The 23,544-nt window shown below is 34.9% G+C and overlaps 1 protein-coding gene across 1 annotated transcript in view; it reads left to right on the top strand.

The window, feature by feature from the left end:
* The window catches only part of ADCY2 (adenylate cyclase 2), a 211,637-nt gene that overhangs the window by 153,866 nt on the left and 34,227 nt on the right, over positions 1-23,544 (top strand). The window contains exons 13-16 of the mRNA XM_027644049.1: positions 758-827; positions 3,776-3,873; positions 10,261-10,345; positions 20,986-21,123. Coding sequence (XP_027499850.1) covers positions 758-827; positions 3,776-3,873; positions 10,261-10,345; positions 20,986-21,123 — 391 coding nt within the window. The remainder of the gene's footprint in view (positions 1-757; positions 828-3,775; positions 3,874-10,260; positions 10,346-20,985; positions 21,124-23,544) is intronic.

A 23,544-nucleotide genomic window follows, 5' to 3' on the forward strand; every position in this document is an offset into this window, starting at 1 on the left:
GCAGCCCAACCTTTTTGGAATTCAAATATTTTATATCTTTTCAAGTGTCCATTAAAATAAATGCAGACTTTATATTAGAACATTTCATTTTGTAAAAGTTATGTCAAGCTTTTGTCAAGATTCACTTAGTTTAATACATCTTTCATTTCAATGCAAGTACTTATACAATTTCTCATCTTTAAGCAGGGAAGAAGTTTTTATAATCAGCGAAAAGGTCAATATCTACCTCTATAGTACAGGACTGTGGTCAAGAGACTGACACAGTTCAAAGACAAAATCACTCCTCCTCTTCTAGTAATGTTTGTTACATTTTCATTTGCAATAGGAGTTTGTGAAGTGTAATTTACCTACCACTTTTGCATATTGGAACAGTGTTCTTCCTAAAAGAAACTTGTGAAGGACTGTTTTTATCTCAAGTTCTCTTCTGCCTGCTGGATAGACTACTGTATTTTGGACATGAGTGGAATATCACTGTTAGAATTACATCATATAAATCTCTCCCTTGATTCTGCTTAAGAGTGATCCACAGAAAAGCAATTGTTCATCTGAGCTTTTGTTTCATGTTAGCAATAGAAGTCAAAAAGGAGAGGGGATTTGTAGTCTCCACTTTTACTGTCAGTGAAAATTCACCAGATACATTGCAATACATAAGAACTTGCTTTATTCCAACTGATTTTCTTATATTGCTGCATTTCATTTATATAAAAGGACTGGACTACTTTATTACCTCAGTGATAACATTCCTTTTCTCTTCTAGGCAATGGCTTAAATCTGAAGACATTCAAAGAATATCACTTCTTTTCTATAATAAGATTCTGGAAAAAGAAGTAAGTTATTTTCAGTAAGTTCAATTGCAAATTAATTGGTCGATTCCTTCTTTGACCTACCCTAAATGATGCTTATATTCCTTGCTTTTGTAACACATAGCCATGTCTACATCACCTCTCCTGCAAGGAGAAGTGCTCAAATCTTACAATAATATTTTAGCTGATTTACAGAAGAAATTTTATGAATGTGATGTCTGCAACTACTTTCCTGTTTGTAGGGCTTTGCATTTCACTTGAATTTCTAGAAATTTTTATGGTCTCACAGAAGTGGAAAAAGGTTTGATAGTTCAATTTTGATGTAACTGGAGCAAAGAATTTCTAAGTTCCATAATCTACATTCTCAAAAGGCATTTATCAAACTGCACTGGTTTTGGGGGTTTTTTTCAATGTCTCAAAGACTCCATCTGTAGTAATGATAGACTTGTAATGATATCAGTTGCTCATTAGTTTTCTCCATATGCACTTGCTGCTCAGAGTCAGTCTTGGGAAACAATACTATAAATGTCTTTTTAAGAAAAATGCCTGGCTGTCTTGGATGCAAAACACCAAATGTTCTTTGGACTAATAATGTGTGATAAAACACTTGAGACCTGTGTGTACAGATAGTTTTTTTTGTCCTTGGAGTAATGACGTTGGAGAATGAGATTCCTCCCTTTTAGGTGATTGTCATGACCACTAGCCTATAAAGTCAGGCCTTTTCATTGTTTTATGACCCTGTGGACCTTGAGTGTATTTCTCCATACTGACACAGCTTCAGCAGGAAGACTGAGGAGTTGCCTCTTTCTGCTTTCTCATAAGCATAGGGCAGCTGTAGCTGAACAGTTATGCTGTCCTTCAGGGAAGTAAGAAGTAGGTTTTACCACAACTAGCTGTATAACTGAGTGAACCTGGCAAGAATGGGCTAGAGGAAGCATTACCATACTGTGTTCACACTGTACAGCAAATATCCTCTGTGTCCATGTGATAGTCAAATACTTATTTAATTATCGTTTTAGATACCTTTCAGTTCAAAGCATCTGAAATAATTTTCAGATTCTTTCACAGCTCAGCAGAATAGTATTCTTATGGCCAGCTGACAAAGGCATGTGTTGTATGCCCTTAGCAATGCATTAGGGTGGAAAAGGTTTCAAGGCTTCCCTGAGCCTGTCTCAAAGACTTCATAAGAGAGAAGAAGAGAGAAGCTAGACCTGTTGTGTTCTTATCTGTGCTTATGTGGTACACTGAGTGAATCAAAGCTGTGCCTAGGAGCTCATTAAGATTTTGATGTGTGTGGAACTAACCAATAAATTCTGAAAGACAACTTGAGAGAAAACCATGACGTGCACTTTGGACAATGACTTGGGATGAAATTTGGGAGCTAAGTTATTTAGCTGTGTAGATGCTCCCTGTAGAAGTCTAATCTCTTTTAGATTTAGAATGCTGTGGAATGTCAGAGAACTAATTGTTCTTTTTGGATCCAGCTTTTCAATATCTTTCTTCACTACCTTTTAATGACTCACCAATCCAGTCTTGACTTTAAAAAGCTCAGTAAGAAGTCTGCTTTTGATTTAAATGGAAGCTTTTCAAGCCTTGTAGGACCTGAAAGTACAGCAAGGTAATAAAGCAAACAAAACTTAACCTAAGGAGTGAGTTGCCTGCCTTCATTAGGAAATGTATGGAGAAGTGTGAAACACTGAAATACTTTTAAAAGTGGATTGGAATTCCATGAGATTTAACAGCAGCTCATGGTCCAAAATTGTTGAACAGGACCATTATAAAGGTATTTATCAGGTGGAAGGGCACAACTTGGTGCAAATTTATGCATCAAGCAAAGTCATATTTGCACCTTGAAATTCAGTTAGATGTGTGATCAGAATTGCTTTCTATTCATTATATAGTTCAAAAGTGAAAAAAGCTATTGGGTTGCCGAAGTAAATTTCTACATGTTCATGTAAAGTTTGGTGCGCTGGTTTGTTTCATGGGCAGAACTTGGTAGTAAGCACAAAGACATAGCTGTGTGCTTGCAATTAGAAGGCACAGCTCATGCACTTTCCATTTTCTGAAGTTTGCATTTTGAGCACTTTGTGAAAATATTCTTTGGTGTATTTTCTTTTAGTAATTAAATCTTAAACTTTCATCCTTTGAAAAAAAATTTTGATAGTGTAAGTAACTTTATTAGCTACTTAGATCATTTCCCTTTGAGTACTTAATTGGTTTCAACCTAGATATATCTATCTCAAATAGCAGAACAGCTCTGATAAATATTTCATTGCTTAATTCTCATGTCTCTAGACAGAGTAATTAGAGATAAACAGATTTTTCTCATGACAAAAGAGATCAAATTGACTGTCTCCTAAGAATATCAAGTGTTTAGTAGTATCGGTAGACATAGGAGGTCTTTTAACAGAGACATAAAAGATTTTAATTGAAGTAATAATATAGGTCCAGTAAATATCAGTGTGATTGCTAGCTATGCTCTGTAGCACAGTTTACAATTTGCTACTTTTTGTGCTCAGAAATTTTCTGTTTAAATGAGGGTTATTTTTTTTTATAATTGTTTCAGCCCGTTCAGTATTTATCAATAATTGAAAATCAGTTTGAGAAATTAATGACAAAAAATCTTGGAATCTGTTAAGAATGGTTGGCCATTCCTAAAAATATTTTTTAAAATGTTTCAGTTTTTTTATTACCATTGTTGTTAATTAAACTTTTTATGATGAATTTGGGATAATTTGTTCAGTGGAGGGACAAGTCAAAACTGTTTGACATGGCTGTTCTTCAAGAAGCAAAAGGATTCAATACTATGCCTGATAATCCCTAGTCCTAGGTTAGTGGATATGAAGTCACTGAAGAACAGGAAATTTACTGTTGCTAAAGACTGCCTATACATATGTGCGTCTTTAAGCTGAAGTTTCAGTTGACTTTGGCAATTGTTTTTTTAACATTTGATGTTTTTTTTTTTCTTCTAGTACCGAGCAACTACTCTGCCTGCATTTAAGTATTATGTGACTTGTGCCTGTCTCATATTCTTCTGCATTTTTGTTGTACAGATTCTGGTTTTGCCAAAGTAAGTGATATTTAACGTGTACTCATTTCTATGTATATTTGCTCATTAGTGTTAAAAAAAATAAGTAAAAAATTTTTTAATTGTCAGATTACATAGGTCAATTCATGGAAATTAAATTAAACAGAGAAGACCAAGGATTTCATACGATTTTCAAAGTTAGGCTTATTTCTAATTTTAAATACTGTCAATGATGTTGTGCTAAACATTAGTTTAAATTCTTCATTCATTTTAGTTTTTCTCTTTGCATTTAAAAATACGATCATGATGACAGGAATGAAATTCATATGTGTAACAAAAGTAATACAAGCTATAAGTTTGTGCAACTAAAATTGTGTGTAAAATGTGTGATGGACATTGAAGTGGAAGAAAATGGATTACAGAGTTGGAACTGTGATAAATAAAGGTATTTAACATATCACTGTGATAATACTGCTCTATTAAGCATTAAAACATATAATTAGTATTCATAAAGTGTATATTTTTTAAATTAATTTTAGAATATTTTAATCAATTTTTGGGATAATAATTTCATCAGAATTTATATATTATGTGCTGATTTATATTTGTGCATATAAATCAGCTATTTTTCTTTCTGTGCATATTCTAGAAAGGCTGAAAACTGGAAGATAGTTCTAATGAAGAATGTTTTATTAGACTTCTCAAAATGGAATTTTGCTGTTCGTTGTTTACTAAGTGGAAAGTTGATATTTGTTTTATAGGAATAATTTCTAAAGACAACACTGTATATTCCCTGTGATATAGTATTTTTTAACTCATAGTCCTTTCTCCTGTACGGTGCTTTCAGGAGTATTACTTGTAATCACAGTTGGTTGATGGGTCTTATTCTGTAGTATTTACTCACATTTTAATCCAAAGCCAGAAGGAACTGCTAGGTCATTATAAATTGATTTTCCACACTGCAGACTTATTTTATAACATGTATAAAGTTTTACGGACTTCTGTTCAGATGTTACAGCAGTTTCCCAGCTAGCTTCTAAAACAGAGATACAAGCCACAAAGGGACACTCTTCCAAGAATTCAGCAGTATTCTACTCCTGGTTCAGTCTGACTTTGGACATTACTATTGAAAAATCTGAAATTAGGGCACATGACTAATTTTATTTTACAAGTTCATACTGTATTTTGATAAATATGGGAATTAATTCAGGGAAATTCATGATTTGTGGTATCCCAAAAGCCAAAGGTGAATTTCACTCCCCCCTTCCAGCAGTATGATTTCTGAATCTGTTTTTAGGTTTTGATTTCTTTCATGAAAATTCATCTACATTTATCATCTATCATACATGTAGTAAGAAGCTCATTTTGCTCTATCCTTATTATGTCATTTAAACCAATAGTGTAGCTCACTAAAATATAACAGACTATCAGTGAACTCTAGGGAGATGTAAGGAAAGTGTCCTCCAGCTTGTAAAAACACATGCTGATATTACATGATCTCATTGTAACATCAGAGCAAAAGACACGTATACTTTATCATTTTCATTAAAAAGATGTTAAATGTCTTATGGTCCTTTTATAGGACTGCATATTAAATTGTAAAAGTAAAAGTGTAAAATCAGGTATTACCAACATGAATGTTATTCAACTTCAAGTGGCCTGTGGATTATTTAAATAGGTGCAAAAAATGGAAAACAGAAAGTCAAGGTATTATGCAGGCACCTGTGTCTTTGCTGGAGAACTGGGAGCATTGCAAATAAAAAATAAATTAAAAAAAGATGAAAAATCACCACTGTATGTAGTAATCAAAAATGTAGCTCAAATTGAACATACTCCAATGCTGCAGATGTTATTCTCTTCTAAAATTCTATCTAGCCTTTTTGTTTTCTTCCAAAATTCTAGAGGATTTTTAAATGGCGATCTAATGAAGACAGGGAGATGAACTACATCTGTCATTGGGTTTTATTGATTCACTTTTCCATTAATCTGGTTTTGCAGTAGTGTAATATCATTGATTTCTGTGCAGGCACACCGCCTGCTACTTAAAAGTAGATTTGGAGATATTTGATAGTGAATAACATCCAGCAAGTTGCAAGTACTAAGTAATATCTTCAAGATCACAATCCATTTATTTCAAAGCTGAAATAATTTATTAATGTGTTCATTTTCCCGGGGTTAGTAAACTGATGGGGTATTTTAATAATAAACCTTACACAAAGTGGTAACTATAAATTTAATTCAGTAAACAGTATCTTGGGGTGAAATGTATAATGAGGAGTAGGTCTTTATTGTGACATTAAAATGAAAGCAAATCTTGTTCATTACATTTTCTTGGAACAGGCCTTCAGTGGCTCTCTACCGTTCTTCACTTATCAAGTGAGAAAAGTATCTTTAATAATTCATGACCACTGTACATTCTTTATTTAAGCAGTCAACTAACATGGAATTGGTGGTGTTGGGTTTTTTGAAATGCAAACTGGTGAGTTGACAAAAGTATGTTTCTATTGAACAGGAGATACTTCTTGTGCTACTCGAGTAAGGGATTTATTAGGGGCTACATTTAAGATTCTTTCTGAGTCTTCGCTCTCTGAGGGTGCTGTGTTCAAGAAACTGTGTCCTTTTGTCCTGAGTCATACCAAACTAGCAATCTTCTCATTCTATACAGGCAGGGGGTTAGAAGGCCCTAACATAGTATTTCCAACCAGGCACAGCTGAATTTCTCCATAGAAAAGGTAGTACTTAAAAACTTTGTCTGAAAGCAGGCATGTAAAATATAAGACAATATAAATGAAAGAAACCCACCATTATTAGCTATCTTTTTGTTCTATCTAATTTAAAAAACAACAAAAAAAAAAACAAAACAAAAATGAAAAAACAAACAAACAAACAAACAAAAAAACCCACAGCTTAAGTGGAGTTATAACACTTGATTGGTATTTTTTAACACCGAAACTGCCATACAGTCTCCATTGTTATTGAATCCTTCGATGGCTTACTGAAAGCATCGGTTGAATTATGAAAAAAATAGCTATTTTTAGATACCAAAGGAGTCTGAATTCAGTATTGCCTTGTATAATTGTCATTTGCAATGTCTTCATTATGATTTTATCACTTCAAGAGAATTTGCAGTTCTGTAGTTCAAACCATGGACGTTTGTTACCTGGCAAGCTAAGGAAATTCTCCACATGCCACTAAGGAACGTGTGCCATAAGTCACATATTTTCCTAAAACTTACAAAATTGTAGAAGGAGTTTATTCTTTTCTACATTTTTCGGTATCTTTACCTTCATAAATAAATTTTTATTTTTCAGTTGCCAGTTGCAATGTTGCCAACAAGATATAAGTTTGGATAAATACAAATTTTTTCCAGTCCCATACCACCTGATAAAAATGAATAGTTCAAAACAGAGATTTCCTGATGAAACAAGAAAAATATGAGCAGTATAGCCAAGATCGTAAATTATTTAGAAATAGAACTATCTGAAACCTGAGAAGTTCTCATGCTGTCTCCTCAATGTTAAACTGTCTCACTGTAGGTTATGATCAAAGGTTGTCCTGTCAGGGTTCCTGGTGGGGCACTCTAGCAGGTCATTCCTTGAATGGTCAATTCCTCTTCCATTGAAGAGGCAGGTAAAAAGTTATCTGGCTGATGTGATTTCAGGTGTTCTTTTGACTGGTTTGCCTGAATCTGTCAATGCAATGTATTAAGTGACCTGTGCAATACATTTGGTAACTCTACAAAATAAAAGTGAGATTAATTTACTGTAAAGATCTGTACTGGTTTTGTAATGTTCCAGTGACAAAAAAATAAATGCATGTTATGTATTTTCTATGGTTATTGATTCAAATGGGGCTTGGTTTTGGTGGCACTTAATTTTTAGTATTTTGCTTCCCTTTGTAGCATTTTCAGCCCACTTCTTGCCTTCTAGGAGAACTATGAAATTATTTTGTCTTAACTGAAGCAGAAGTCCTGCTGTTCCCAGAAAAGTAGGGGGTGTGGGGAGCAAAAATACTACTTTGTTTGCTCTCTTTTCATCCCTCAAATCTGGATTCTAAGATACCACTTTTCCTTTTTGTTATCCTCAGTCCTTTTCTCTTTGCCCTATTCACCTTGCTGTGTAATTCTTTTTCTTGTGCCTCCTCAATAACATCATTGATTATGTAAACCAGCTACAAAGACCTTTTGTTCTTGTGTGTTGCCTGGGAGATAAAGTACTTTTTGCATAAGCTCTCTTTATGCCATGTTAATTTTATTTCCCTTGCTCTCCACTTTCTCTCACAAACATCATCATTTCTTCTTCTGAAAGGATGCACTCCAAACTTGACTGATAAGGCTGTTCTTGTGTTGAATTACTTTTTAAGGTGTACAGGCTCCTTTTTTTATCCTTCATATCAGAGAAAGAATAGCAGTAGCTTGAAATGTAGGACTGGTTCCTTGAATGTTACTGAAGGACATATGTGATTGGAAGTGTTTATGCATATATAAAAATTAAGCCTGTTAGTTTTCTAACAGGTTTTCTTTCTAATTTCCTAGTTGGCTTTTTTTTCCTCTTCTTTCATCTCTTCTGTTGCTTACTAGATTTTAAATTTCTAAAGAGTAGAGACTAGTTCTACATCTTCTGATGTGCAGCTTACTGTCTCAGTCTCATTGAGAAATTTTTGGAGAACATGTATTCATAAACAATAATGACTTTAAAATAATTTTTAAAATAAATATTATTTTAATATTAATATATGTCGTGATTTGCCAGTTGTTTGTTTTTCATCAGCTGTGCACATCAGCCCAAAATCTGATGATTAATACTTAACATATAAGAAGTTCTCTGAGTGATTGGCAGGGAAGCTCATCAGTTATTCTCCAAAATGCTTTTAATGGCATCAAATTGGTTGATGCTCTTAGTGCTTTTTTGTTCTTTCCTGAAAATAGCTTGTATAACACTGTTGTTAAAACAGATCAAAATGTTTTCCAATACTTGTATGTCATCTAAGGAAATTGATCCATATTGTTCTACTCCTTATTCTTAGTATTATAGTTTTGAAAATGTATACATTTGAGTTCACATGGAATCTCTGAAGAACAGCGATGTATGCTTTTATTAATAATGTATTTTAATTCTGAATCATAAGTTTATGAAGGCACTAACAAAATATAACAGATGTTACAGTTTTACGGAAATGCAGGAGATATAAAACTTATTTCTAAAATGTCATGCCAATATTTCCAGCATATAAGGTTTCATAAAATAAGATATTTGCTGATGCTCAAAGGAATTGAGAGATATTTTTTAATTCTGTAATAGTATCAAATCTGTGGTTAAAACTGAAGGCAAGTACTCGGATGAGGGATTCATGACAGCATCTAGTTCTCTTCCTTAAACAATTCAGTTGATCCAGAGCTTCTGGTGTTCTCTTGGAATTCATTAAGCATAATTAAGTTCCACTGCATCTTTCCCTAGGCAGATGTGCTAAGAAGCTCTTGTATAGTGCCTGATGGAGCAATTATGCTCTACTGCAGTATTCATATAGAGACATTTCCATATTTGCACAATGAATGAATGAATGAATGAATGCACACATTGTTACTGTATCTCTGTTTCTGTTTACTGAATATCCAGGGATGCTATTTTGACTAGACCTTCCTATTTATAACACAAGAGAAAAACATGAATTAGAACACTGAGTAAGGATGATTTCAAGAAGAGTACAGATTATTCTTTTTTTTTTCCATTTAAAATATCTTGTTGGTTCTTCTTTCTTTGTGGTTATTTACTTTTCCTTCCTATCATGTCCTCCCATACTTCAGAATCAGACTGGCAAGCCAGTCAAATTTGACCATTCATGAAATACCAGTCACTATCAGGGCCTTTGCTGACTGAGACTCTGTAGCATCACAGATATCACAGGTTCTACCTGAGGGACACTGAAAACCAGGCAACACTATCCCATGCTATTTTCTACTTTTTAGAGGTGAATGTACACTACAAACAAGTTTATTTTGTATATATATTAAAATAAATATATATTAAAATAATTAAAAATCATATAAAAATAGTGTAAAATCAACAACATAAAACTAGAGCAATACGCATCTTCTTTAATACAGGCTTCTTAAAGTCAAAACAAAACAAAACATTGCTACTGTTAATGTACCCTGTCATTTAAGTTCTATGTGTAGATATTATTTTCTCATGGTAATAGCTTTGCAAAGTCAGAGGTAATGCCAATTCAAACATTCCTGAATTGAGAAAATGGCAGAAGGAAATGCCTGGTCAGTCTGGTAAGGATTGGAATTGTTTTTCCATGGTGTTAATGTTTGAAAGTTGCAACTTGCACATGGTAATTTTTCATATCATTGGTATTATAGACAAAGAAAGGTCATGCTACAACTGTGCAACAGAAAAATTAATACATGTTTTCCTTTTCTTCTAGAACATCTATTCTCGGAATTTCATTTGGGGCTGCATTTCTCTTCCTTTCCTTCATTTTGTTTGTCTGTTTTGCTGGACAGCTTTTGGTAGGTATTCAAGGAAATTTAATCCATTAGTTGATGGTTTCTTTTAAATAACATGTTCTGATTTTGCCAAGTTACTCTGTCTTTGCAGAGTGCCAGTTAAAGGAGAAAGGCTACATGCTGAGGCTTCTGTGGACATTGTTTTGTCCATGTTAATTTTCTGTAAAATGTCCTCATTTATCTGAAAACCAGTAAATGCCAATGGAGTGGTTGTCTGCATCTACATGGGTAATCTCTTTCCGCTATAAAGCTGGATCCTCTGAAAGGTTTTCATTATTATTTGATTGATTACCTTTTCAAATTTTTTTGCTATTTTGATTGCAGGAGGTGACTCATGAGTGCTTTCTTTCGGGAACTATGTATTTGTTTAAGTGTTATGTAAGACCATTTTCTGAATTTAGAGAATATTTCACCATAACAATTGATTTGAGATATAAAAATGTTATAGTAAATTTCCAATTTTGCTGTTGAGTACTCCAGGTAATACCTATTAGTGTATGAAATATTATACTGAATTTGAGAATTTAATTTAATTTGAGATTTGGGCAAACCTTTCAGCATTTCACAATGTAATTTCCAAGTATTATTGTCCTCCTTTCAGTTATTCTCAAATAGATCCACCACGTAACTCCATCTAGAACAAGGAGCTTCAGGATTTGTAAGAAAGTGAACACAATCTGAATTTATCATATAATCTGAAATAAAACTATCTGTATACCTGTCACTTAATCTCCACTTCTCCTTCTCTACATTCCCATAAACTGTCATAGCGAAAACTGAAATATCTTTTATAAAAAAGCAAAATATCACATGGGAAAGACTATGTAGTAAAACAGTAAGAAAAGGTAGTTAAAAAAGAAACAGAGGAAGTAGGATTTTATAATTTCCCCCTCTTCTCTTATGAGGCTTATAATCAACCAGGACATGTTTTTAAGAAAATATAATTAATGTACATTTCAGTTGTCTTTCCAATAAGTTACAGATGCTGCCACTGCTCAGGAATTAATCTGAAATAGAATGAAACAATATTTTAAAATATTGTTAATCATTGAAGAGAGGTCTTAGAGGTGTTGCTATTACTTAACAGTAAAACTTAGTTCTCATGTAATGTCATACTTGATTGCTATTTGTTATTGACATATGAGTAAAATGGTGATATCAGTGTACTGCCCTTCAATTAGCAAATTAAAAAAACCCCAATCTTTCAAGGAAAAGCCAGCCTTTTTTCTGTAGGTAATATAGTTGCTAATGAAATGGCATCAAGAAATGCTAGAACATACACTCTCCTGGGGCTTTTATTTATAGTGTTACTTAGGAGGAATACAAACATATTTTTCTGGATTTAAAGGGATGGCTAAGCAAATATCCCAAGTCAGAGTTGAGGAGTTTGCCACTTGAATAATGTCTAACACCTACTTACAATGCCTTGTAAATAAGTTCCCAGAAATGGAGTCCTATTATTGCAATTCTCTTGACTTGCCAGATGTCACATTCTAACCTAAATAACTTGAAGAGGAGCTACTTTTGTCTACGTCTTTTTGAGTTCAGATATTCTAATACAGAAACTATGCTGCTAAGAAGCCTTTCAGCAACTTATGACTATAGTTGATGCAGCGTTGTCTTTCCTTCATGAGCATGGAAGTTGTTTTGTAAGGTGATGGATGAGAGAGAGTTAACAAAAGAGGCAGTAGGTTTTTCTTTCCCTTGTCCTCTCCCTGAGATTTTTTCCTTCATGTCAAAATCCAAGTATTGTTTTGCAGCTTTAACCGCAGTGACAACCTATGTTATATTCCAGTAGCATACTCATTGCAGTATCTGACCCATAAGTAAAAATGTTTTCTTTCTAGAAGTCTAAAATTTCAAACCATATAAGTATCAATATCTGAGTTTTCACACTACAGTGTCAGTGTTAATAGAAATCAGGCTTTATCGTCCTAATGCTAATGTGGTTTGGTTTTGTTTGGGGATTTTTTTGCCAGTGGGGGATTTTCACACCTCTTTTTCTAAAGAGGTACATTTTGGATTCCCCTATGGAGGGCATGTAGTAAATGTGGATGTGCTTGTATGTTCATGCATATGCACATAATTGCAGATTTTAAATTCACCAAATATCGCTCTTCTAAAATGCACCAAAAAAACTGAGAATTTTTTGGGTCTGACTGACCCTGACAGATGACCTGTGGTGGGTTAGCCTTGGCTATGGGCCAGACACTCACTCAGCTGCTCACTCACTCTGCCTCACTCAGAAGGATGGGATAGGAAAATAGGATCAGAAAGCTTGTGGCTTGATATAAGGCAGGGAGATCACTGACTAATTACTGTCATCAACAAAGCAGACTCAACTTGGGGAAAATTAATTTAATTTATTACCAATGCAAATAGATTTAGGTAGTAATAAACAGAACCAAATATGAAAGCTGCACCATTCTTCCCCTTGGTTCCAAATTCAGCTTCATTCCTTTGCTCCAGACTCTTCTACCTCTCCTCAGGAAGCACAAATGGGGGTAGAGAGTGGTTGGTACATAGGTATTTCTGTCTACTGCTTCTTCTGTTCACAATTTCATCCTGCTCCATCTTAGGGTCTCCACAGGCTGCAATCCCTTCAGGAGCATCATCTGCTCCAACATGTGTCCTCCATGGGCTCAAGTGTGGCCATCCACTCCAGCATAGAGTACCTCCTCCTCCAACCTTGTTTCTCTCTTTTTGTTCCCTCCTCCTCTCTCTACCCAACACTTCTGGCTCTTTCTTGCACTGCTGTCCCATGGGATGCCCGACCAGGGTCAGGCCTTACCACCAACCTGAGCCCCTGCATCTGATACATAAACTTGCAGTAGTAGTCAAATATTTACAGGACTGTTAACAAGATTATAGAATGGTACCTGTAGTGCCAGTGAAGACAGCAAAATCTAAGTTCAAGTTAGGACATCTGGCTGTCACTGTGTTATGTGCTTGTCTCAGTACTTTTGACACTGCCCTCTCAGTCTCCACCAATTACAAATGGCTGTCACCACCACAGAGTAAGTCACACAAAGGTCAACACTGAACAAGTTTCTCTATTTTTCATTTCATTGGCAAGAGAAAAAAACCCACCCAGATTGTAATGCTAAAATTACTAGCTCTTACAGAATTTAATTGCAATATTCCAAGAGATTTGTGCTCACTCTTTCACTCTGACTTTATTCTGAATTGATTCTACTGTTTAGCGGCACTGGTGTGGTCAGCTCAATCTAGTGTGGAGTGATCATATTAGTTGTTAAAGAAGAATAGGAATGTTTCCATCAAAGGATGCAGCACAGTAGTAGCACAAATAAGGAGATGTCCAGAGCCTGCCTTTGGAGTGTTTCATTCCCTGCCAGTCTTGGGCCATAGGCATTGAACCTTCCTCAGTCCTAGCTAAAATGGTATATGTCCTGAAACTTGAAAGGAATTTATATATTTTATGTTCTAATTACTTCTTTGTGCCTATGCTTTTTTTTTGTTGTTAGTTTTTTAGATAATCACAGTATTCAGAGTAAAATCTGAATATTATGAGTCTTTTTGGTAAAGATACTTTCTGGTTTATACTTTCACATTTTAAATGTAGTCTCTTCTTTTTTTATTAATTTTGAATATTTTCTTTGAATTTTCCTTGAGAGGTTTCCTTCCCAAATTACATGCAGAAACAGGACCATGCAGTGATGATCCTTTAGCTCATGTATATTCTGTGTCTCTTCTCTTTATCTTCCTTAAGTACAGACAGATTCATAGAATGAGTGTGAAGTGCCTCAGACCTGGTAATTGTTAATGTGTTTTACCTCCTGATGTGAATGCAAGGGAGTAGACATCTGGTTACCTAAATGATACATTAGAAAATGTAATGCAATTAATAGAAAAAAAAACACACCAAGCATGTAAAGGAAAGATCTCTGGGCTGGCTGAGGTAGCCGGCCAAAGAACTATTAGTCTCAAGCAGATTTTCCACGTTCATTGATTCAAATACTATCTCAAAAATCTCTTTGCATTACCTAGGACATGGGTGCACTTAATCGATGTGACATACTCTTTGTGCCAGTTATTTTCCACTAATATGAAATAGCTTTTTGCTGTATATGTTTATAACTTGCAAACCTATTTAACTACTTCAGCTAATAGGGAAGATAGAAGTAATATCATCTCACTGAACATGTTTATAGTCTCTCTTAAATACCCAGTTGAACCATGGAATTAGCAGAACACAATACCAACAAAATAAACATCAGAAAATAACTAGCTCTGCAGTTGACAAAGATGTTCTGTTTTGAGGTCACCAAAGCATCTGACGTAGTTTAGCCAGTACATGAGCAGCCCTGTCCCTGCTGGAGAGAGCACTTTGTTTACACCACACCACTGTACAAAGAGTGAAACACAATCTTTACCTTTTCTTTGTATTTTACTGTAAAGCGATTGGTGTTGGTACTTAACAGTCAGAAAGACAGTATATGCTTAAGGTATTTAAAAACTCTACAAGGAAGGGAATATCAGTACCAACACTACTTGAAAATTATTTTTGGCATGGAATTTTATCTCTTAGGTGAGTGTCTCTTAACACCAATACAGATGAAAGATGTAGGCCCTTTAGTTTCTTCAATATAAGGCTTTGCTTGTAAATTAAGATTAAAACAGGGATGGGGGAAGGAAGGGAAAACCTAGAGAGGCACTTTGGCACCTACAGTAGGGTCCATGAAAGAGGCTCATCAAACCTAAAAGTCATTCTGATGAGTTTCTAGCACAGGCACTACTTCAGCAAATCCATCACCACTAAGTAAAGTACTGTGTTCAGACTTCAGGAATTTTTGGAAATGTACTGATGTCAGTAAAAAAAATCTTTCTTACCATGTTTATGACATTACATGGTGGTGACCAGCTGGAGAACTTGCCTATCTTGGCGAATGAGTTTCTTATGTCTGTTTTGCTAATAAGTTCTCCTTTAATATTTTTTGATGAGACTAGCTTGAATGTTTTTTAAATACAGTAATGCTGCTTTTTTGTGTCTTTGCCCAAGATGAGATTGTAAGTTACTTCCAAATAAAGAGATATCCAAGTGTGCTTCCTTATAATATATAAGTCTATAAGACTTATAATAAGTCTAGTATGCAAATTATTTTTCCTGTGGGTAATTTTAAAAGGACAAAAGCAGAGAGCATCCAGATGGTTTTCAAGTTTTTTTACATATATTACCTGCAAGTTGATATTCGTGATGTGTTAGTACTGCAATATGGTCACAGATCAGGGCTCCTGTTGTGTGAGACAGTTTTTGAATGGTAGCATCTCATTGGAAATCAAGACTCAGTCAGTGTAGAACATAGCATTTCGAACTTTTTCCTCTACTTTAGTAGTCTTTAAAAAGTCATTCAGGTTTGATTCTTCTCAAACCCAGTAGCTCTTTAAATATTTCTGAGAAATAAAAAAGCTTTGATGGGAGGGATTGAGAACATCTTACCTTAAAGTAGTATATAGCACAGTGACTGTGTATTTTATTGAATGTAGAAAGCAGCACAGGAAGTGCCAGGACTGAACTCTGACTGCCTGTGAATGACACAGTTGAAGTGAACCATGTGGCCATTTTAACACGACCCTTTACGAAGGATAATAAACACTGCAAAGTGTGATGAAATTAAAAATGTGATACAAACTTTCGTTTTTGCTGTTATTTCTTTATTCAGTATTCTAGATTTTGTCCAGCCAGTTGCAGGAAATGTAAGTTGAGTAGACTTTTCACCTGACTGCATTCCGTATGATTCAAAATGCCTGGCTTAGATTTACAGGTGCCACAGTTGAGTTCAAAAGCTTGGTGTTACAGTACTCATTTTAGAAGTACTTTGATCCTTTTTATCAACATTAGGACCACTAAGAAGTATGTCAAGTAAAAGCTTGTGCCTATGCAGCAAAATCCCCCTTCTCCAAGCTTAAGTCCACTGTCAGCCAGTTCTTTGGGTTTGAACTTTGGTGTCTTCTTCAAGTCTGAGTGTAAACAAGCATGTGAAAAAAAATCTGAATTTTGTTTCTCTTGATTTTTTCTTCGTAACATCAGTATTGGTAAAATACCAAGTTGTATTTGAATGCAAAATGAAAAGAACAATAATAGATGGATAGAAAATGTGATTCAACAGCTTTCTGTAAATAAGATCTTCAGTGAAGATGTTCCAACCTCGGCTAGCATATGAAGAAGTGTGACAGCTCTTACGACACTGTCTTTCATCTACAACATAGCTGTCACAATTAATTCTCTCACCAGTTCCTTGATCTCACTCAGAAAGACAGCATTCATTTTATTAAATGCTGAAGTAGATTTTTGTGTGTGGAAAGACAACACAGGATACATTTTAATGTCCTGAATATTCAAAATAAGTTATTACTCATTATCATGCTAAGATGTCATATCAGATTTAACATGTTCAGATGAAAAGGTAATCCATTAGTCACCTCTCATACTACAAATAACTATTATTTCTAGTTGGTAAATGATAAACACTGAACAATATTCTGCCAGCTCCACTTAAAATGAACACAGAATCTAATGCTACTGAGCTCTGGTATCTTATCCTACTTTCGTGCTTTCAAGAAATGATTACTTTCTTCCTGTAATCTCATTCTCCATTTTATTCAGAAAATTGCCAAGGAGACATAACATTCACAACAAAAAGCACATGATGTAAGCTATTGAATCAGCAAAATAAAGCTGCATAATTCTGCCAGTGCTATTAAAAATCTGAATTTAATGATCACCCTATCACTCCAGTTCTGCTTCCAGAGGTTCCCTGAATTTTCGGCAGTAGCGAGCTGCTGCAGTTGTACTACATATAGACTGAATTTGGATTGCTGAAAAGTGAAAAGAAGTTCAGCAAATCTGTTAATTCACATAGAGATTTACTGTTCAACAGTGTATTATTTCCTGTTTTCCAAAGACTGTCTACTCAATGGCTTAAAGATTTCTAGGGTTTTGTCACAAATTTTCTTTTCAGGACCCTCATTGGCTTAACAAACTCAGTGGGCATGACAGATGTACCAAATAAACAGTAGTCTTCCCCCTCCAGAACTCAGAGCTGAACATTTAACAGCCTGGTAAGAAAAACCTTGCTGAGCTATGGTATGTTTCTGTTTGACAAGTGGAAATAACTCTCTACAACTTCATTTTTGAAGTTGCCCTCTAACATCACTCAAATATTATTTAGGTCAGAGCCAGCAGTATCTGTAATTTTAGCAATAGCAATGAAAAGAATGGAATATCTTTATTGATTAATGACATTGACTGAATGATATATTGTTTCCTGAAATCTGTGTTGTTGTTCTCCAGACTTTTTCTTAGTCATAAAGTTGCCTTTCTTTTTTTCTTTAATGGTAGCAGAAAAACAGCTTTTAAGGAAATGTAGAAAATCAGTCCAATTAGTTCCTTCTTGCTAAAATACATTAGCAAAGTCCACTTTACAGAGTGACTAGCTCAGATCTTGGGTCTTTCCAAACATAAATTTCCAACTTCACAGCCAGTTCTGTTTAAATTTTCCTAGTGGTTACACACACACTCCCCCTCACGCCCTATGGGTCTCCCCAGGGACTGGTCTGAGACACTTCAGCTGGTGTTACCCAGCCCTCAGGTGCCTCACATATGTGATCTCTCTCCACAGTATGGCTGGCACTCATCCTGTGCTTCTTGCCATCTAGTCCAGCATGAAGTTTGCTGGCATGCTCACACATGCAGATTCAGAACAAAGACTGCTCTTACACAGTAGATGGTTAGGGATAGAATTTAATAACAATATGCAACAGACTCATTTAGACAAGTGTTCACCTACAACCATTTCCTTTCATCCCTTCTCTTCTCCATTTACCTCCGTTCCTCTCTGATCCACATTTATGCCTCTGTTTCCTCTCCTGTGTCCTGTCCCTTAAACATCATGTAAGTTTTCCACATACTCACAATTCCTTTAAAATACACCATTAGGTTTGATACAATCCCAAGTTTCTCTCTGCTCCATTGCAAAATTAAGTATCCTGTGCCAACCCACTATCCTTTTAGGCAGAGAACACCCTTAGTCTGGAGAGGATCCTGTAAAGGAAGTTTTTTTCACTGAGTCTTCTTGGTAGGTTTCCCATAAGAAACCATGGCTGCAACATTCTCCTCCAGTAGTCTTAGGAGCAGCAGATTCAATGGCTTCTGTTCTTCGTTGATGAGGTTACTTTGATTCCACCATCTGTCATTGTTCTTTTGATCATCACCATGTCTTTGTGTTTAATTTGATTAGCCTCTCATCAGATAACCTAAAACCAGTAAAATTCATAGTAAAATATATCTGGTTTAAACCAGATAATTTATTTTCATCATTAGCTTATTTTCTTGGAATTTCTTATCCTACAGGTTTTTCTTACACAGTATAGCTCCCTGCAACGTGATTCAGAAAGAAGAACACAGTGAACAGCTTTATCTATAGAATTTCTTATCCACTTTATATTCCTCATACTTCCTCAGTGTACTTGGCTAGTCTTGTCCCTAATACAGTGTAAACTATCCCAGCTACTTCTAAATTTACAAGAAAATCCCAGAACAATGTAGGTGAAATTGCAGTAAAGCTCCAGGTGAGCTACAATAAAGGCAAAGCGTAATTTAAGGTAGGATTTCATGACTGTTTTAATTTGCTGTAAATCTGTGCTCACTGACTCATTGGGTTTTAGGCAGACTAGACAGGTAACTGAATGATTCATTTTCACACAGATCCATTCCCGGCATCCATTGGAACACTCCCCTTCTGTAGCAAGAACAGTAATCAAGGCTTTGTGCTTTTTACTATATTAAAGTGGGAAGGATGACAAAACTTTCCTGAAATCTGCATGTGGATTCCCATTATATTGAAATTTACTATATACTTAGGGGTGAAGAACAAAGTTTTGAAGTTTAAAAGGGCTTTTGAGTAGGAATTTTTTGCTCGAAAATGCAGGTCCTTTGAGTTTACGTATTTGTGGTTTTTTAATATGAAAGAGTAATGTATGTGTAAAAGCTGCCTGCATTTTACTTTTTCTTTGTCCATCCTTGAGATTCCAGTGAGTGTTTTAACCTTTCAGAAACTGAATTCAGTATGCAAAACTTCCTATCAAAAAAGGAAATTTGAATTTTAGGAAGAAGTTTTTTACAGAGAGAGTAATCAGACATTGGAATGGGCTACCCAGGGAGGTGGTGGATTCACCATCCCTGGAGGTTTTTGAGATGAGACTGGATGTGGCACTGAGTGCCATGGTCTAGTAACCACGGCAGTGTTGGATCAAGGGTTGGACTTGATGATCTTGCAGGTCTTTTCCAACCCAGTTGATTCTATGGTTCTGTTCTGTGAAACAATATGTAAAAAAAGTTCTGCATATGTAGTGGAGTTGTTCAAATAGTGTATAATTAGGAGGGAAATAGTTATCTGACATATGACAGACCTTAATGCAAAATCCATCACGTGTGTTGGGTAGTAGTGTAATTTAGCATGATGTTCCATAGCTGTTGAACCTGAACTGATGGATCAGTGCTGCAAATTAAGTCCTATGTTTGTTCGGTTTTAGTGCTTGAGTTCCCATTTCTGGTGCTGGCTGTGCTTGTATCTCTGCTGATTGCTGTGGCTGGGGTGAAAAACAATATGTAAAGTGATCTCTGATAATATTAAGTAAATAGACAAAACAAGTTGAAAAAAGGAATTACTTTTGTGGGACTGTCATGTTCCTTAACTTTTCATTGCGTTTGTTACAGAGGTTTCCCTATAACTGAATTTGACATTTTAAAAGGGCACAAGATGCTTCTAGGCAACCTTATCTCTTCATCGCTAAAGTTTTGGGAAAATTAATATTTATTGGATGTGTCACAAATTCTTGTTTATTCTGTGTGAGCCTCTTGTGCCTCTAGGCACCATGCATGTGTGAATGGAGGCTTTGCAATGTGTTTTTGGAAGCAGATTAAATGAGTAAGTTTTTTATTGTTAATTTTTGTCACTATGTAAGAAAAAAATTTCTATTCATTAAATAGTCTTTGTATCAAATTTTAAGTCCAGTTGTTGTGTGCTTATTTACTTTCTGAATAGTTTTAGGGAAGGTGGATTTGCTTTGCTGAGTTAATTTTTCACTTAAAATTATCAAACAAGACTTCAAACAAATGAAAGGAAAACCCAGACACTCTTCTGTTTTGTGGGCTGCCAAGGATATATCTATGTATATAGCCTTTATTCTCTATCAAAGACTTTGCAGAGTCATTATTTACATTTTGATCTGTCCAGAGGCCACTAAATATGACCCTTTCAATTGAGGTGAGGCAGGTCAGTTCATTTTCATGGGTTTTACTGATATTAAAGGTAATGACACTGCACTCAACTTTATATTTGCTATTATTAGTAGTATATATAAAATGTTTAATAAGGTACTTGCAAATTATAATTATTTAACAGAATTGATATTATGGCAAATATTTTAACTAAATTTGCCCTTAATTTTGTGTATAATCATGTTCTGTAACTCTTGTGAGACTATAATATTGAATATTTCTGTAGACTGTTTCAAGATTAATGCTGCCCTCAATATTGAGCCTTCTTAATTCTACTCTTTTTAATACTAATTAAATATACTAAAGCTATTTTTTTCCTCTTTTCTATACCATTTGCACTTAGCAATGTAGCAAGAAAGCATCAACTTCATTGTTGTGGATCCTGAAATCATCTGGAATAATTGCAAATCGTCCTTGGCCAAGGATCACTCTTACATTGACAACCACTGCTATAATATTAACCATGGCTGTATTCAACATGGTAAGGGAAAAGGAGTATTTTTTCTTGGATTTTTTTTTCTTTTAAGATTCTTTTTGTTGTTTTTGTTCAGTATTTGTTTAGATGTTGAATTTTTGGCCCATGGCTATGCTAGGAACCTACATGATAATGATTGCCAGAGACAGAAATATAAAGCAGAGCAACAGAAAACATACTGTGCAGTGAGAGCCTCTGCATAAAGGATGCTCAGCAAGAGCTCAGAACCTGGCTAAATATGTTAAAGAAAAGTATTATTTATAATTAATAATTAAATCTCAGGTCTGAATTGCGCAAGTCCCTTGATCATCTATGCATTGCTTAGAAAAACAGAGCATTGCTGAAGGAGTGAAGTATCTCCTCACAGAACGTGTAGAAGACTTTGTGCGAAACAAACTAAGTTCTGTTCAGTTTTGTGACGTCCTCCACCGATCCCAACGTTATTGATTTCACATGCTTCTCTTTTTTTTTAAATAAGAAAAAAATTTCGAAGTTACATCAAAACTTCAGATATACTGAACTACAAATTTGTTAGGGCTTATGTCTACTTCAGTCATTTAACCTGTGCTTTTCTCTTCCAGTAGGAAAAATCTATGTAATTCTATTATTATTTTGCAACTATAGCAAATATAGATTAGATCTGTCATTAGTTTACCTAAAGCATGAATCTTAATGATCTTGTTTGTTCTTGAGGGTGTGTTGTCTAATGAAATGAGCAGTATATGGGATCGAAAAACTTCCTTTGTTTTGTCCTGTTGGCTAGGGCTGTTTCTGTTCGTTAACCTGTGAAGGTGTTCCAGTTCACTTCTGTATCTGCGAAATAGGAACTCCTTAGTACTTATTTAGGTAATGTTTTCATTACAACATTAATGCATAGATATTAGTCATGTTTCAAGTGAGTGAGATTTGCATTTCAGTGCTTTTGAAATTGCAACTCTAGCTCTTCCTTGAGTTGCTGGTACTTTTGAGGCTCAGAAAGGACTCAGAGATTGGTAATACCTACTCTGTTTTGTTTTGTTTCCCCACAACATTTCAGGGGACTTTTAGTCAATCATTTTTTACTGTAAGTACTAGAGTCATCTGAGGGCTTTATGTGGGCTTTATGTGTAATGTGGGCTTTTAAATGTGAACAATTGAAAATTCTGGTAGTATCTTCTCTCCATTTTTACTGTTGAATTTTTTTAGTCTTGTTTTTGTTGGTTTTCTGATTTTTCTTTTTCCTACTTTTTTGGACGAGAGAAGATAGACTCAAAAATAATTCCATTTTCAACATTTAAAATTTAACAAAGTAATTGCCTCTGTAAGGCTGGTAGAGAAGAAACTCAAAGAAGCAATGGCTGGAAATGAGATAATAAACTCACTTTTCAGCAGTGAAAGCAGTAAGCAATGGGAACAGTTATTCTGAAAAACTATTGATTCCCCATGACCTTTTGTCCTCAGCTCTAGCCTATATGCTTTTTTGAATTATAACCTTCGGCCAGGCAAAAGTTATTTATATACAACGGGATAAAACCTAGAGATGGAGTAACTTGTAAAATGAGTATCAGATTAGACCTTCTCTTATATTGAATTCTATAAATGTATAAGAGGAAAAGAAAAAGCCTACTTGGGTTTAAAGTATACTTTGAGTTAGAATTCATGCATATGGTTATTTATTAAGTTAAAAAATGTAAAAGGAAATATGGTCAGCAACTGTTTTTTGCTTAGACTAAAGTTCTACTAGCGTATACAGCCCACTTCAAATTTGGCCTTCAACTAGTAAAAGGCATTCTAGCAAAAAAAAGCAGCTGTTCAGTACATTATTTTTAGAAAAAGGTTTTAATTTTGTTGGTTCAAGTCCAATTTTAGGTGGACTAAATGTTATAGTGAAACCTAGTAGGCTGTATTTTAGTCTTTGTGCCTTATCAGTAATGTTACAGTGTTACAAATAATCGTGTTCCATGATATTCATGAGATGATAATTTTAAGTACAATTCCCCCCTTGAAACTAAACCTTAATAGTTTGACTAGCAAAAATGACTTTAAATGTTATTGTGAAATTTGCATTTCCTTAACATTAATAGCAAATTGTGGGAGAGACTCTGAAGTATCATTATTATATCTCCCAGCAACATGTACTTAATAGCGGAGTCCATTAACTGCATTAATTTCCATGAACTCTTTCAGTAGAAAAAGGCAAAATGTAGCCATTAAGATTTAATGGAGATAGAAAGCATCTAACCATCCCACACCTAATAAATCATAATTAAGACCAAAATGTCAAATAAAACTCAGTCTGTATGGTCATGGAACACTGGAAGAGAATGGGGGTGCAATTTTACTTCAAATTAGCTGTTTCCACAGACATCTGAATCTGGTCTTCGCATCTGAGAGGTATATAGTCATGATCAGTGGAAGGAAGTTAAAAATCAGCTAATGTGACATAGG

Source organism: Corapipo altera, unplaced genomic scaffold, assembly GCF_003945725.1.
Source record: "Corapipo altera isolate COAL_440 unplaced genomic scaffold, ASM394572v1 24b, whole genome shotgun sequence".
Classification (NCBI taxonomy): domain Eukaryota; kingdom Metazoa; phylum Chordata; class Aves; order Passeriformes; family Pipridae; genus Corapipo; species Corapipo altera.